Source organism: Dendrobates tinctorius, unplaced genomic scaffold (assembly GCF_039654945.1).
Source record: "Dendrobates tinctorius isolate UK_male_01 unplaced genomic scaffold, ASM3965494v1 ptg000186l, whole genome shotgun sequence".
Lineage (NCBI taxonomy): Eukaryota > Metazoa > Chordata > Amphibia > Anura > Dendrobatidae > Dendrobates > Dendrobates tinctorius.
The window spans coordinates 1,112,691-1,129,779 of record NW_027361853.1 but is presented as its reverse complement, the minus strand read 5'-3'; the positions used below and the strand labels follow the sequence as shown (position 1 = coordinate 1,129,779).

At 44.2% G+C, this 17,089-nt stretch overlaps 1 protein-coding gene across 2 annotated transcripts in view; it reads left to right on the top strand.

The window, feature by feature from the left end:
* LOC141055532 (formin-1-like) overlaps positions 1-17,089 on the top strand; it is a 412,359-nt gene that overhangs the window by 75,792 nt on the left and 319,478 nt on the right. For both annotated transcript variants that reach the window (XM_073552151.1, XM_073552150.1), the window contains one exon: positions 12,441-14,271. In XM_073552151.1, coding sequence (XP_073408252.1) covers positions 12,558-14,271 — 1,714 coding nt within the window. In that variant the 5' untranslated portion in view covers positions 12,441-12,557. The remainder of the gene's footprint in view (positions 1-12,440; positions 14,272-17,089) is intronic.

The following is a 17,089-nucleotide window of genomic DNA, read 5'->3' as shown; positions in this document are numbered from 1 at the left end:
TCGCGACCGGGCACTCACTACACCTTGCCCCACAGGTTGAGAGAACCGTCTCCAGCTGTCATACGGCCTCGTTCCTATGTTAGACCTCCCCCGCCTCCAGCGGTCAGAATATCTGTCATTGGCTTTGACCTCCCAGTCACGGTCTGTCTGCGTCGTCAGACACTGGTTAGTCACCACATTCCTCTCCCTGTTTGCTCCGTTCCCCGACCAGCTCCCCCTGGTACGGTCATCAGTCTTAGTTGGGCCTACTGTCTGGCCTGAGTCTGACCCATTCAGCGTTTCACAGGAACTAACGTCTCTCAGCCTCGTACGGCCCGTCGAACTGCCACTTGCTGACATTCTTTGGCCACCTGCCATGTCACAACTTGGAGGAACCCTTCGGGTCCTTACATCTTGGGTTGAAGGCAGCCGTCACCTGGTGTTCCGCACCTCTTTATTGATTCGCCGACGGTCCTGTCTCAACTGCTCAATCTCTTGCAGGTACCCCACTCGATACTCTACGAGCATCTGAAAGTCTCTCTGGCTCTCCACAGAGCCAACCACCATGCTGGGAATCCTACCCACTTCACTGGCTACCTGGTCTTCATCAGGAGGGATCCTCACCCTCACCACACCGGAGATATTCACAAGGTCTCGCATTACCTTCCTGGATCTTCCAATGATTCTCCCAATCAGAGCTTTGGGTACCGGAGCCACATCTTTCCGCAAACCCAGCCGATCTATAGCCTCCCTTGCTAACTCTAGGCGTTGAGCAGCCTTCATATTACTCCGCCTAACCAACTGTTTGACGTGGAGACACTGCAGATGCATGTTTTTCAGGACAGCCACCCGCTTTGCTGTGTCTTCCCTGGCTGACATTATCACCAACTGTCGAGTCTCAGGTGCCCAGTGCACCTTACACGCTTTGACCGCCTCTTTGAAAGCCTCATGCACACCGTCTTCAGCACAAGCCTCATGCATGTCTTCTGGTACATCAATCACAAACTTAAAGGTCGTGACCTTGCTCTCTTCCTGGCCAAGAAGCTCTGGCTTTACCACGGACACTTCCCTCACTACAGTTGGCCCGACCAGGTGACTGTCTTCAGCTTTTTTCTCCCGCAGAAAACCTCTTAGGCTGTGTGCACACGATGCACATTTGCAGCGGATCCGCAGCGGATTTTACCACGCAGAAATGTTGCATATCCGCATTGTGATGTACAGTAGCCTTAAAATCAATGAAAAAAAAACCCGCTGTGCAGACGCTGCGGATTTTTACGCGCGGATTTCCTGCGGTACAAAATCTGCAGCACGTTACTACTTTTGTGCGGTTTTCCATCTCCCATGTCACCAAATCCGCAGGGGGAAAACCGCAAGAAAACCGCATGAAAAATGGAAGAAATCCGCAGGAAAAATGCAGGTCATTTGACCTGCGGATTTCTTCCATTCTGCGCGGAAAAATCCGCAGGGCCAAAAAGTACGTCTGCACCCAGCCTTACAGTTTCTTTGAACTCCATGACTTCTTTCTTGAGCTCCTAGACCCTGTTCTCGGCCAGTTGTCTCAGGGCTCTTTCTTGTTTGACATGTTCTTCCATCTCTTCCCTAAGCATCTTGTTCACGTTTTGCCACGTTGACAGGTGACCTCTGAGCTCAGAGACTTCCTTCTCTAGCCCTTCTATTCTGTGCTCTCTTTCTCTCTCAGAGCCACAGTCACCCCCAGAGTCTGAGTCACCCCGGCCTGTCGAGTAAATCTTCCAGTTACCCACTAACCGTGGTTTTTCCCCCTAATCGTCTCATCTCCCAGCCCACCATCCGTCATATCACGATATGTCAGGTCCGTAAGTTGGGCAGATGTACTTCTTCCGGTCAATTCTACCTTTGACCTGTCCACGTCAGGAGCAGTCACCATCTCAATATCTGTTAGCCCAACAGTAGAAACGTCTCCAACCTCCTGCCATATGTCAAACACAACAAAGTCCCGGCCCCTCTCCAAGGCATAGACTAAGTCCTGTGGTATCCCGCCCCCTTGGCACTCACCACCTGTGGGCACCTCAAACATCACTCTGTCTACCGTATAGTTCACCGTGACCCCATCTTTACAGCGAACCTGGACCATTCTCTCGGTCAGACAGAATCCTGTCAGTCACCTGACATTTTGAGTCCAGCCGAACCGAGACTCCTTCTCGGTGCAGCATTACGGTACACACCTGTGGCCGTCATTATCCGGAAAGAATATTCCACATTCAGAAAACAACATACACGAACATTGCCGTTCCTCTTTTGACACACCGGCCCCATTCTGGACCACCTCAATTTGGGTCACCACCCCCTCCCGGGACTCCACTCCTTTTTTGGTTACCACCCCAATTTGGGTCACCGCCCCCCTCTGGGACGCCACTACTTTTTGGGTTACCACCCCAATTTGGGTCACCGCCTCCACCCCCTTCCGGGATTTCCCCATGTTCATTATACCGGTCTTCTCAGACCACAGTTCACACAACACAGTTTATCTCTTTTACTATACCACACAAGTCTTTGTTGGCACCACCACAGCTCCTGCTGTCACCGATCACCGACACCACCGGCTGCTGTTCACACACACAGCGGTTGGTGTCCTCTTCGTAACCCCGCCAAGTTACAGGAAGCCGCTTGTCCCCTTCGTAACCCCGCCGAGTTACAGGAAGTCGCTTGTCACCTTATTGATTCCCACTGAGCCACCGCAGGCTGAGTTGAGAAAAGAAAAAAAACACCACACAAAAACTCAGTGTCCTTTCTGTGTGCTCTTCAGGACGTACCGTCTCCTCTCCTGAGACCGTCCAACACACAGGGCGCATCGGGTGCTATTCAGGGAGTGACCCTCCTCCTAGGGTTTCCCAGCACACCGGCCACACCAACACGCCACACAAAACTCACGTGTCCTGTCTGTGCGCTTTTCAGGACGTTCCGTCTCCGCCTGAGACCGTCCAACACACAGGGCGCCCCGAGTGCTATTCAGGGAGTGGCCCTCCTCCCAGGGTTTCCCAACACACCGGCCTCACCAGGTCCAGGGGCTTAGCGGGTGCTCTTCTGGACATCCATCTCCTCCTGAGACTGCCTAACACTCACGCCTCACCAGGTCCAAGGTCATACCACTTGCTCCAGGGATCAGATTCTTCTCCTAGAATCTCCCAACACTGACCCTCCAGGACCTTGCTCACTGAACCCTCCAGGTACACAGTCCCTCTCACTGACCCAGGTCCGTACAACACGAACACCTGTCAGTTACCTGTGTTGGCCCCACAGGTCCTCGGATACCTCTTCTCCACAGAGGCACCCTCTTCTCCACAGAGGCACCCTATCAATCACCAGCCTCTTTCTCACTGACCCCGGTCAGTACAACAGTTTTCACGACCGTCACCTGCTGGCCGCACAGGTTCTCGTACCCCTCTACCGCAGAGGTATCCTATAAGTCTTTCTCCTGGGGAAACAGCCGCACTGGGCTCACTGATCCGGACAGAGCCTTACTCACTAGGCTACCCCACGGTTCCAGAACCACAGCCGGGCAGTGGCTTCCCCAACCGTCAGCCTTCCTGGCTCAGCGTTGCCCTTAGCAACCGACTTTGCAGTCCTCTTCCGTTGCGCCCAGCAACAAGGCTACAACAATGCCCATAGCTTTCTCCACCAATTGTGAGGTAGCGCTGTTAATCGGGTAGGGGATACTCGCTCCGCAGCCACAAAATCAGATCCGGCACAGATTTTCCATAAAGCAAGCATAGTCCATGCGGTTTATTCAACATCATAAACCCACAGCAGCAGCAGCAACAACTTCATATAAACAGCAGAGCGTCCATGGCAGAGTTTCACTCTGTAAACCCTGTGTTCACACAGGTTGTACAATGTCCAGCATACAGGCTCTCTTAACCTCACTTATCTCACCCACGTCCGGGTTTCCCCATGGCTGCTTCAGCTTACTGCAGATGTTCATTCCCTCCCCTGGGAACTCTCAGACACGTGCAGCCATTCACCACAGCCACGTCTCAGGCTGTTAGCCAGGAAGCTCCATCTCAGCGTGACCTTCCACACTGGACCAATTGGGTCCCAGCATTCACCACCTGTGACCTATCCTGGCCACATTATATGGTTCATAGCCACGTCCACCGGGTCACATGACTGACCTCATCACAGGTTCTTTAAGCATTTACACACTCTTTCCAACAGTGCTTTAAACACACCCCCTGGGTGGGTTTGTAGGTAACCAGGATCGCCCATCTCTCTAGTTACCTGGAGACTTCTCCCTTACACATTGAAACAATACCTCAGCAATATCATTGCTGTACAACACATAAGTCTCCATCCCAAAGCCACCCACTTTGGGATACATAACGGCCATTACGTATTCTGCCATTCATCCTTTCTCTTGGGACATCCACACAGCGCCCCCTCAGTAGTTACTAACTATATATATATATATATATATATATATATATATATATATATATATATATATATAAATATGCCACACACAAATACATGTCTATATACAGTATATTAGTCTCCTTTAAGTATATTGCTGTCCCATATACAGTATATTGGATTATATAGAGCCATGTTTTTTATTGCATACCGTCCTGCCTAGTTAGGTGTATAATGCAAGGATGGCTGATGGAGTATGGGAAAGCTTCCTTTCTAATGGAGGAGCTGATGGACTGGTAGTCTGGTCACCAGCTGCTCCATCAGCAGTCATGTTATATCTAGAAAGAGAAGGGACTATGTAACAAAAGAGGGCACTGTGAATAACAAAATTAACAAGAATACACTATGTAAGACAGCACTGTAGATACACACGTGGTCAAAATTGTTGGTACCCTTTGTTTAATGACAGAAAAACCCACAATAGTCACATAAATAACTTGAATCTGACAAAAGTAGTAATCAAAAATCTATGAAAATGAACAAATGAAAGTCGGACATTGCTTTTCAATCACGTTTACGCAGAATTTAAAAAAAAAAAAAAAATTAAAACTCATGAAATAGGCCTGGACAGAAATGATGGTACCCTTAACTTAATATTTTGTTGCACAACCTTTTGAGGCAATCACTGCATTCAAACTATTCCTGTAACTGTAAATGAGACTCCTGCACCTCTCGACAGGTATTTTGGCCAGCTCCTCAAGCGCAAACTGCTCCAGTTGTCTCATGTTTGAAGGTTCCCTTTTACTGACTGTATGTTTCAGCTCTTTCCAAAGATGTTCAATAGGATTTAGATCAGGGCTCATAGGAGACCACTTCACAATAGTAAAATATTTTCCTCTTAGCCATTCTTGGGTGTTTTTAGCTGTGTATTTTGGGTCATTATCCTGTAGCAAGACCTGTGACTGAGATCAAGCTTTCTGACACTGGGCAGCACGTTTCTCTCTCGAATCCCTTGATAGTCTTGAGATTTCATTGTATAATGCAGAGATTCTTGACACCCTGTGCCAGATGAAGCAAAGCAGCCCCATAACCGAGCCTCCTCCATGTTTCACAGTAGGGACAGTGTTCTTTTCTTGAGATGCTTCATTTTTCAGTCTGTGAACATAGAGCTGATGTGCCTTCCCAAAGAGTTCCATTTTTGTCTCCTCTCTCTATAGGACATTCTCCCAGACGTTTGGTGGCTTGTCAACATTGAAAACATTTGTGTTATCCATCTCTTTGATTTGTCATCAATTTTCCTCCTGTGGTCACATCCAGGGGAGGTTGGCTAGAGTACCATGGAACTTAAATTTCTGAATAATATGTGCAACTGTAGTCACAGGAACATCAAGCTGCTTGGAGATGGTCTCATAGCTTTTACCTTTTGACATGTTTGTCTAGAATTTTCTTTCTAACCTCCTGAGACAACTCTTTCCTTCGCTTCCTCTTGTCTATGTTGAGTGTGATACATACCATGTCACCAAACAGCACAGCATATCTGTAGCCCTATGTACGGGCCCACTCACTGATTCCAAGATTGTAGACACCTGAGATGCTAATTAGTGGACACATCTTGATTTCACATGTCCCTTTTGTCACATTATTTTCAGGGGTACCATCATTTCTGTCCAGGACTATTTCATGAGTTTCATTTTTTTTCTAATTCTGTGGAAACATGGTTGAAAAGCAATATCTGACTTTGACTTGTTCATTTTCATCGATTTTTGATTTATTACTTATGTCAGATTCATGTTATTTCTGAGACCAATATGGGTTTTTGTCCTTAAACTAGAGGTACAAACCATTTTGACCATGTATGTAGCAGCAGAGTAAGCTATATAATAAGGGATGGAACCATATATAACTAGAGATGATTGCACATAATAAGGGACAATGTTATACATTATAAAAGAGGAAACTATGTAACTAAGGATGGTGTTATACAGAATTAGAGAGTACACTATATGCTAAGGGACTGTATTAGACATAAGCGATAATAATGTTTTCCTCCACCTCTCCCAGTTCCTAAGTCCATTATAAGTCCCCTTTCCTCCCATCCCAATCCCCCACACTCCTCATTTTCCTCCTCTCCCCGCATCCCATCATTGCCCTCTTCACCACCTCCATCATTGCCTTCTCCCCTGCCAACTCATCATTGCCCATTCCACCACCTCTATCATTTACACCATTCCCATCATTGCCCATTCCACCACCTCCATCATTTCCTCCTCCCCACCATCCCCATTAATGCCCTTTCCACCACCACCATCATTGCATTCTCCTCCACCACCCCATCATTATTGCTTTTTCCCCCACCACCCCATCATTGCCCTTTCCACCACCTTCATTATTGCCTTCTCCCCCACCTCCATCATTTCCTCCTCCACCATCACCCTCACTGCCTTCTCCCCATCACTCCCATCATTGCCTTCTCCCCATATCATTGCCTTCTCACCATAATTGCCTTCTCACCATCACCCCCATCATTGCTTTCTCCTGCACCTACACACACACAGCACCATTTACCTCTCTGCACATTCCCCCACAGCGCTGTGCATGCACGCACACAGACATCACCAGCACCACTCATCTTTACACACTCACAACACATGTACATACAAAAAAAACACCCATAGCACCTATCACTTGTCCGCACACTCTCCCGCAGCATCACTGCCTCTGGCTGCTTCCTCTCTCTGGCACAGCCAGCCGCTGAATGATGACATCATCCAGTGGTGCTGCTGTCTGTGTCAGACAGGAATTGCGGGCAGGAAGCGGGACAGATCCCTGCAGCTCCGCTCTGCTATCTTCTCTTGTAGGCAGCAAAGCTGCTGAGATCGATCCTTCCTGACTGATGCACAGCCCAACACCATGCAGGACGCTTGGCATTTGCCACAGAACACCAGGATTGGCAAATTTGTCACTGGCGCCCTGTGCTCTTCACAGATTAAAGCAGGTTCACACTGAGCACATGTGACAGACGTGACAGAGTCTGGAGGCACCGTGGAGAGCGGCCTGCTGCCTGCAACATCCTTCAGCATGACGGGTTTGGCAGTGGATCAGTAATGGTGTGGGTTGGCATTTATTTGGAGGGCCACACGTTGTTGAGCTGTGAGAACAACCCCCATCTGTGGACGTCGGGCACTCAGACCATCCTCATGGAGTCAGTTTCTAACAGTTTGTGCAGACACATGCACATTTGTGACCTGCTCGAGGTCATTTTGCAGGGCTCTGGCAGTGCTCCTCCTGTTCCTCCTTGCACAAAGGCGGAGGTAGTGGTCTTGTTGCTGGGTTTTTGCCTTCCTACAGCCCCCTCCACGTCTCCTGGTGTACTGGCCTGTCTAGTGGTAGCAACTCCAGCCTCTGGACACTACGCTGACAGACACAGCAAACCTTCTTGCCACAGCTCGCATTGATGAGCCATCCTGGGTGAGCTGCACAACCTGAGCCACTTGTGTGGGTTGTAGAGTCCATCTCATACTACCATGAATGTGAAAGCACAACCAACATTCAAAAGTGACCAAAACATCAGCCAGAAAGCATTGGTACTGAGATGTGGTCTGTGGTCCCTACCTGCAGAACCACTCCTTTATTGAGTGTGTCTTAATAATTGCCAATAATTTCCATCTGTTGTCTATTCCATTTGCACAACAGCATGTGAAATTGATAGTCAAACAGTGTTGCTTCCTAAGTGGACAGGTTGATTTCACAGAAGTTTGATTTACTTGGAGTTATATTCTGTTTGTGTTCCCTTTATTTTTTTTGAGCAGTGTTTAACAACCGCATGAAAAAAATCCCATGAAAAAGTAACAAATTGAGAAGGACAACGAACCCATTCCTAGGTCCTGAGGTTTGCACATACCAAAATGGGTATGATCGTGAAATTTGAATCCTAACCATGAGGTAAAGGGAAGAGAAGTGTGGGATAGGTTCCCACGCGTATCGACACTCAGGTGTGGCTTCCTCAGGGAAAAAGAGTAGTACTACTGTTTTTCCCTGAGGAAGCCACACCTAAGTGGCGATACACGTTGGACCTATCCCACACTTCTCTTCCCCTTACCTCATGGTTAGGATTCAAATTTCAGGATCCATACCCATTTTGGTATGTGCACACCTCAGGACTTAGGAATAGGTTTGTTGTCATTCTCAATTTGTTACTTTACCATCTAGAATATCTTGGCTATGTAATCGGGAGCCCGAATTGACTGGGTATACACCTTCTTTCCCAATATGCCACTATTTGTGTGCTTTTTCCAGGACCCAAATGGTACTGTTTATATCTTACAGCCATTTAGGATTTTTTGATGGTATTTTTTCATGGGGTTGTTATAGTTCATTATATGCAGTGCCTTGCGAAAGTATCCATGCTTCAAACATCAAGATACCAAATGTAAATTTTTGGTGAAGAATCAACAACAAGTGGGACACAATTGTGAAGTTGGAACGAAATTTATTGGTTATTTTAAATTTTTGTGGAAATTAAAAAACTGAAAAGTGGGGCGTGCAATATTATTCGGCCTCTTTACTTTCAGTGCAGCAAACTCACTCCAGAAGTTCATTATGGATCTCTGAATGATCCAACGTTGTCCTAAATGACTAATGATGATAAATATAATCCACCTGTGTGTAATCAAGTCTCCGCATAAATGCACCTGCTCTGTGATAGTCTCAGGGTTCTGTTTGAAGCACAGAGAGCATCATGAAGACCAAGGAACACAACAGGCAGGTCCGGGATACTGTTGTGGAGAAGTTGAAAATTTTGGAAATCATTTTGTATCCAAATCCGGCTTTAAACATCCCAAAGAGCATTGTGCAAGCGATCATATTGAAATGGAAGAAGTATCATACCACTACAAATCTACCAAGACCCGGCCATCCCTCTAAACTTTCATCTCAAACAAGGAGAAGACTGATCAGAGATTCAGCCAAGAGGCCCATGATCACTCTGGATGAACGGCAGAGATCTACAGCTGAGGTGGGACAGTCTGTCTATAGGACAACAATCAGTTGTACACTGCAGAAATCTGGCTTTTAGGGAAGAGTGGCAAGAAGAAAGCCATTTCTCAAAGATATCCATAAAGTGTTGTTTAAAGTTGGCAACAAGCCACCTGGGAGACACACGAAACATGTGGAAGAAGGTACTCTGGTCAGATGAAACCTAAATCAAACTTTTTGGCAACAATGCCAAACGATATGTTTAGCGTAAAGGCAACACAGCTCATCACCCTGAACACACCATCCCCACTGTCAAACATGGTGGTGGTAGCATCATGGTTTGGGCCTATTTTCTTCAGCAGGGACAGGGAAGATGGTTAAAATTGATGGGAAGATGGATAGAGCCTTTTTTGAAGAAAACCTGTTCCACAAAAATTTAAAATAACCAATACATTTCGTTCAACTTCACAATTGTTTTCCACTTGTTGTTTCTTCATCAAAAATTTACATTTTGTATCTTTGTTTGAAGCATGATATGTGGGAAAAGGTTGAAAAGTTCCAGGGGGCAGAATACTTTCGCAAGGCACTGTATATCTGACATCAGTCTTTAATGCAATTATAAGATTCACCTGGCTTTGGGGTTTCTTTGTGTGAGTGTCATTGCCTTTATATTAAGGCATGACGCATATAGGTCCTCTTCTTGTATTTTAAATGTTTCTAATTGTAATTGTGTGCTTTTGTTTACTATTGTCAATAAAGTGTTCCATTTATGCTTTCTATATAATAGTGGTGTTCCCTTGTTATATGGGCATGATCTTTCTCCTCTTTTATAGCCATGTCTTGTTCCAAGCCCATGGTGAACCCCTGTTCTTATTAACTAGCGGTGTCCTCCACTTTCCATATACAGTATATATTCCATTGTACCGGGAGGGCCATTTATATGGATACACCTAAATAAAATGGAAATGGTTGGTGATATCAACTTCCTGTTTGTGGCACATTAGTATATGGGAGGGGGGAAACTTTTCAAGATGGGTGGTGACCATGGCGGCCATTTTGAAGTTGGCCATTTTGAATGCAACTTTATAAATGGCCCACCAAGGTGTATCCATATAAATGGCCCACCCTGTATAGTGACATCCCATTAAGCACAACATCTGCAAGGAGTTTGTATGCTCTCCCAGTGTTTTTGTGGGTTTCCTCCGGGATCTCTGGTTTCTACCCACACTTCGAAGACATACTGATAGGTAATCTAGATAGTGAGCCCCGATGGGGACAGTGATGTCTATAAAGTGCTGTGGAATATGATGGCGCTATTTAAGCGAGTGTAACAATACGAACGTGTTCTACTTTGTATTGCTTGGCTACTGAGTACAGCTTTAATTGGATACAGAGTATAAATCAAACTTTTGTCTTCATCAACACTTTCATCTCGCTGGTTCTCATATATAGTGAGTCAGACTCGGGCAACCTGCTGCGTCAGACTTTGTCGGAGTCTTGGCAGAGAAGGGCAGCAGCAGACTAATTTATTTAACTTCTCGTGGGCGTTCTGTCAGTCTGCAGAGAATCAAATCAAGACGTTGACCACAGTCTTGATAAGAAGCAATTAATAGAATTACTGGCAAGGTGCATTGTATTTGCTGGGCTTTAATGTAATTTGAGTTTTGGGATACGCCTGCTGATGCTTAATGTCCCTTCCATCTGGGGACTAAACCATGTAGAACAGGGCAGTGTCCTCATTTCATCCTGATTTCAATCTAATGACGACGGTCTCACGGTTCTGTAAATGTTTTTCTGCTCCTTACTGCGCCGTCTCGCCCCGGAGATGGAAGGCATATTCGTAATGAATTACTGCCTGTTCTTACAGATACCGCACCCTATGTAGTTACATCTGTTGGCTTCCTTTCTTATGTGGTGGCTACCTTACTGCTAACAGCAGGATAACGCACTGGTTTAATTTCCTGTAGTGCTCACTCTGCTTGTCAGGAATGGTGAGTCAGGGTGTATTGTGATGGGTGATGCTTTCTTTGCTCTTAATGTGATTTTTCTGTAAACTGCAGCAAGTGCTGAGACTTTCATCTCTGAAAAGGTTAAAACTCACAATGTGCTCTTTTTTATTTTTCTTCCACGTTATCGTGTCCATTGTGCTTTTGTGTTTTTGTTTTTTTTTATATTGCCTAATGAATGTTTACATACAAATATGGCAAAACGGAGTTTGTCATTTTTGCATAAGTTATCAAACAAAATCTGCATATTTTATTTTTTTTACGTGAGGTTGAAGTTAGTAAGATGTGCAGCAAGCAACTAACAGAGGCAAAAAAATAAATTTAAGCTTTGCTACATCTGTAAGTGTGTATAGATAGGTGGATATTCAGAATTGAGAGTCCTCAGTGGTTGATACCTTTTAATGGCTAACTGAAAAGACGGTAACACATTGCAAGCTTTCGAGACTACTCAGGTCTCTTCATCAGGCTAGACTAATACAAAATCTGAAGAGTCACATATTTATACACAAGAGGGCACAGAAATAATGCAATAAATAAGACACGGTACAAAGATATATATCTTTTCTCTGTATAGATAGATGGATGTTTTTCCAGTTTTTCATTTTTTTTTTTCCTCCCTGTATCCCCCGAAATAAAATGTCTTCTAGTTCTGTCAGACTGTAACCCTCCCTTCTCCATCGCTTGTTAATTTGTTTTAATGCTGTAAATTTAGAAATTTTGTGGCGAATGACCATTTCTTTGTAGCTAGATTCTCTAGTATTATAATTGCATATACGGTGGCAGTAATGCGTCCATTAGATGGATAGCAGTGGTTTCATACCATGTCTGCAATTAGTTTTGACATGATGTTGTGCTTTTTGCATGTAATTCTGTTCAGCTTGAGGAGTTTCCTATATTTCTATGCCTTTAAAATGTGTTAATGGTCGATGAATAGTTATTTATAGTCATTGATTTCGTTTTATTACTATTTAGAAAGCTGAAGCCGTGAGGGTTCAGAATATAGTTAATAGCAGAAACATAAAATGACTCATTGTGGGTACATGCATTTAATACGCTGTATTTTTTTTTTCTCTTTTTATCTTGTTCAAACAGGATCGGTTATTGTGGATGTTGATCAGATGATCTCCGCCTGGGTATCACGTGCTGTGTCATGAAGCAGAGAGAACACTGACAATATTATTTAAATTTTGGAATAATTAGAGGCGTAAAATGGAGAGCAATAACTCCATCCTCCAATTGCACAATCCCATTATAGAGCTCTGTTACGTCAGCTTCTATCTTCCTCGGGGTAATGTCAGGGGATTCACATACAAATGCTGTGTAACTCGAGACAAAGCTGGAGCATGCTTCGATAACTGTTTTCAAGTCAGGGAGGAGACAGAGCGTGCTCAGCACAGGGATCCACCTTATGGAAGCCTTACAGAGGCCTTAAGAAAAACCAGCACCCAGGACCTGCTCTCCGAGCTTTACAAGCTCACTGCTGCTAAGGATAGATTGCTGATTGATCTCTTAAACACAGCCAAGATCCGAGGATCTAAAATGGGTAACCAGGATGGCAAATTTCAGGATCTGGCTGGAGCATCTCCGTTTCTGGATGAATCCTCCATCCCAGTCGATTTCCAAGAGTCATTGATTGCGTCTGTAGAAAAAAAGATCATCTCATCCAAGGGAAAAAAGACAAGGAGGTTTAGTCGAAGGAAAGAAAGCATAGAGGATTTTGTGACCAAAAAAATTAAAAGGAAAGGCACTTCTGAAGCAGAAACAGCTCCAGTTAGAGAAAAGACCCCATCGATAAAGGTTTCTTTGGCAGACTCATTGGATAACGTGTTACGTCCAAGGCTCCAATCCGTAGAGAACAAGGATGTTTATATGTCTGGACTTTCTGTAAAAAGCACTCATGGTAAACCCAGTGAGAGTTCAGGGAATCTTGGTCCTGGGTCATCGTCTGGCAGTTCACAGTCGTTGTATGACAATGATGTTTTTGGTGACTGCTCTTTAATTTCTCATAATGGCACCTCTAAGGGGGACTTGCAAGATGTTCTAAGGATGGTGCATGGGCAGCAGAAGGACACTGCAGCTCACAGCGACTTATTAAACAAAGACTATCTGGAATATATTGACAGTGATCAGTCCAACACGGAGAAGGATATTAGGACTATTGTTGCCAAAGTCCAAGATCTTGGTCCTTGTGTGCAAAAAGTGATGACTGTCCATAGCTTCTCAGAAGAATTATTGTCTAAGGAAGGCACATGTGAAAATGTGGTAGCTATCCCCTCTGCAGTGGCTAATGACATGGTCTCTAAACTTGATGTAACTATTCTAAATGAAAATGACAAAGCGGAAAATGTAACCGTACATGGTTACGTTAACAAGAGCCTCCTTAGAGTTCTTAAAAGTGATAATGTGGAGGAGAAAGAATATTGGTTAGGGCAGCTTGATCACAAAGGAGGACGTGGTACTGTCTGCCCAAGCTTGGTGAAACCGGTAACAAGTTCCCAGGAATCTATAAACGCACTGACTGTGACTCAGCCTAACAGTAAAGTGGACAAACCCATCAAAACCCCTCCTGTAGACTGTACTATGCTCCATCACTTCTTCCCATCAAGTAATAATGTCAATAAAGAGGTGTCTCCTTGCTTGTCTCCATTTTCATCGCAACTACTCAGTCCTCAGCTTCATCACCAAATTCTCCCTTTGCCCACAAAGCCTTTTGAGGATCATCCTAAAACATGGGGGAGGGAACTGCATTGGCCTGTATGTGAATTTTTTAAAGAGCCATCGTTGCTCCCCAGACTGGGGGGTAAAACCAAAGCATCCAGCCTTACTAACCTAGGGCCTGACTCCTGCATTACGGATGATTTCAGGCAAAAGCCGAAAGGAAATGGGAAATTGTCTAACTTGCAGCTTGATCTTCGTCAACCAGGTTAGTAGCTCTATCTTCTACTCTTAAATATAAAATAGTCCAGTGCATAAGCCTTGAATTCACTGCGTATGAAATACTGTATGAGTTGTGTCATAACTTCGGTTATGGGTGATAGGCGTGATTTAGATGTATGTGTTTCACTCTGGAGAATCTTTGACATTGGGCTGCTGGGTTATAACAGAATTAAATGATTCACCAAGCATTCCATATAAGTTCTGTTGCAATTTTTCTGCAGACGTCCTGCCCTTTCGACTGAACCAGATTATCTTTCTATTGCCTGCAATAAAGGCTATACATATTCTGCAGCAATGTGCTGATACATTGATCAGGAGAGAATTGATTTAATGGCTACCATTTCATAGAAATATAGAAGACTGTCTTCTATTGTTGGAATTTTGGTCTCTAAAATCATTTTCAGCAAGATCATTGGTAAATGTTTGGCCGAAACCCATCTTCTATTTTACAATTGTTTAATGTTTCATGCAAACCTTTTCATTGAGTAACTCTTGAAACATGTGACGGAGTTCAAAGCCAATTAGTGACGGGTGACTAAAAGATGGTAATGAGTATAAGCAGTCAAGTGTAAAGATTTGATTGAACTCGTGGAATTACAAAGCAGAATTCCTAATGCAGGATTTTGTATATATAAAAAAAAAATGTCTGCAGCGCCTATGAGGTTTGGCTCTGTGAACACTGCAGCGTATGCATCCCTTAGCTCTGAATTGCGAAGCTCTGCCAGGTATTCAGGCTGTCATTTTTACAAGTTGTGATGAGACCCAACTGTAGGTGCAAGATGGGCTCACTTTTAGAGATGCCGCATTGACTGAAAGTTAAAAAGCAAGTATATGAAGGTGTAACACTAATTACCTCTTAAAGTTCATCTGTCACTGGATCTTAGACCTGATGTGTCTATTGCTTGGAAAAGCTAAAAGCTGGGTCAAAACTGCTGTTTACAACTCTTATCAAATATTAAGAGACCACCACATCAAAACCCTGTCATGGGCAGCCCATTTTCCAGACCTGAACCCCATTGAAAACCTCTGGAGTGTAATTAAGAGGATGATGGATAGTCACAAGCCATCAAACAAAGAACTGCTTAAATTTTTCCTCCAGAAGCAGTGTGAAAGACTGGTGGCAAGCATGCCAAGACACATGAAAGCGGTTTTTAAAAATCATGGTTATTCCACAAAATATTAATTTCAGAACTCTTCCTGAGTTAAAACATTAGTATTGTTTCTAAATTATTATGAACTTGTTTTCGTTGCATTATTTGAGGTCTGAAAGCACTGGGTTTTTGTTTTTTTTTAATCTTGACCATTTTTCTTTGTAAGAAACAAAATACAAAATTTATAGCTTGGAAATTCGGAGACATGTCAGAAATTTGTAGACTAAAAGTACAATTTACATTTTACTCAAAATTATACCTATGAAGAGAAAAATCAGACAAACTGAACATTTGAAAGTGGTCTCTTAATTTTTGCCAGAGCTGTAATTATTAAGTCTTTCAACAGCTGGTCTCAAGAAATGTTAAGTTTAATATGACAAAATGGCTGTAAAACTCTCTTTGACATATTTCTCTGACATGGATTTTCAAAGTGTGTGCACCAGCCTCAATCAGTTTAAGATCTGGTCTAATGATGGATCTGCTTTAAGTACACAGCAAGGATGCACTAGTGGTCCCTGACCCTTTTGTATAGATCCTGAGAGCAATGACATGTCGTAACCAATGTTGCATCACTGCTAAGTTGTAATTTAAAGCATGTTGATCTCCATGCAAAAATCTTAAATCGTTTATACAGTGTTATGTTGCGGATGGGCTCCATCCCGCACTAAATTCCCTGGTAATGACTGCTAGCTCCATCTCCCTGTACCTATGTCCAGGGGCGTACACAGAAATCATGGGGCTTCATAGTAGAGGTTCTATTTGGGCCCACCCAACCCCCACCACCCAAAGAAAAAAGAAAACCCTTCATATTTGGCAGGGTCACAGAAGAGCATAGCTCACAACTTTGCAGCCCTTACATAGTTATTTTCCTCCTGTACAGTCCTCCATACAGTATTAAGGGCACCACATAGTCCTCCATTATGGGCACAATATAGTTATCCAGGCAGTATTATGGGCACCATGTAGTCCTCCATTATGTACACCATATAGTCCTCTACACAGTATAATTGACACCATATAGTCCTCTGTACAGTAATATGGGCACACAGAATCCTCCATGCAGCATTATAGGCACCACATAGTCCTCCATACAGTATAATAGGCCCTATATAGAGCCATATACAGTATAATAGGCCACATATATTGTTCTCTACATCAAAAATAAATGCTTCTCCCATTTCCCCTTCTGCTCTGGTCTCTGCAGCATGTGTTTTGACCATCTGCACTGCTCAGCACAGAGGGTGCACTGTAGTGATGGCGGAGGTCAAAGATCACAGGTGCAGAGGGGGAATTATTAGAAAGAGGAGCGTCAGTTTAACGCTCCCTCTCTCAACATTGTTTTCAAATGTATCCGCATCCAAGATGCTGTGAAAGTTGAAAGTGATAGGGAGGGGTCACTGGCACTTGCTCCTCCCGACACATGGTTCCCATAGCGGCCTCGTGGTCTGCCACCATTGGTGGTACGCCACTGGCTATGTCAATGTTAAAGAAGCGCTACTTTGGACTGCCTGTCCTTTGTTCAGGTAGTGTCTGTTTTTTAGGCAGTCAAAAAAAGGACAGTCTGCCAGGCTCTTCTTCTACTTGCCTAAAAAGTCTGATATTGCCTGAACAGAGGATACAGTCCAATGTAACCCTCAATATAGTGAATGGCTC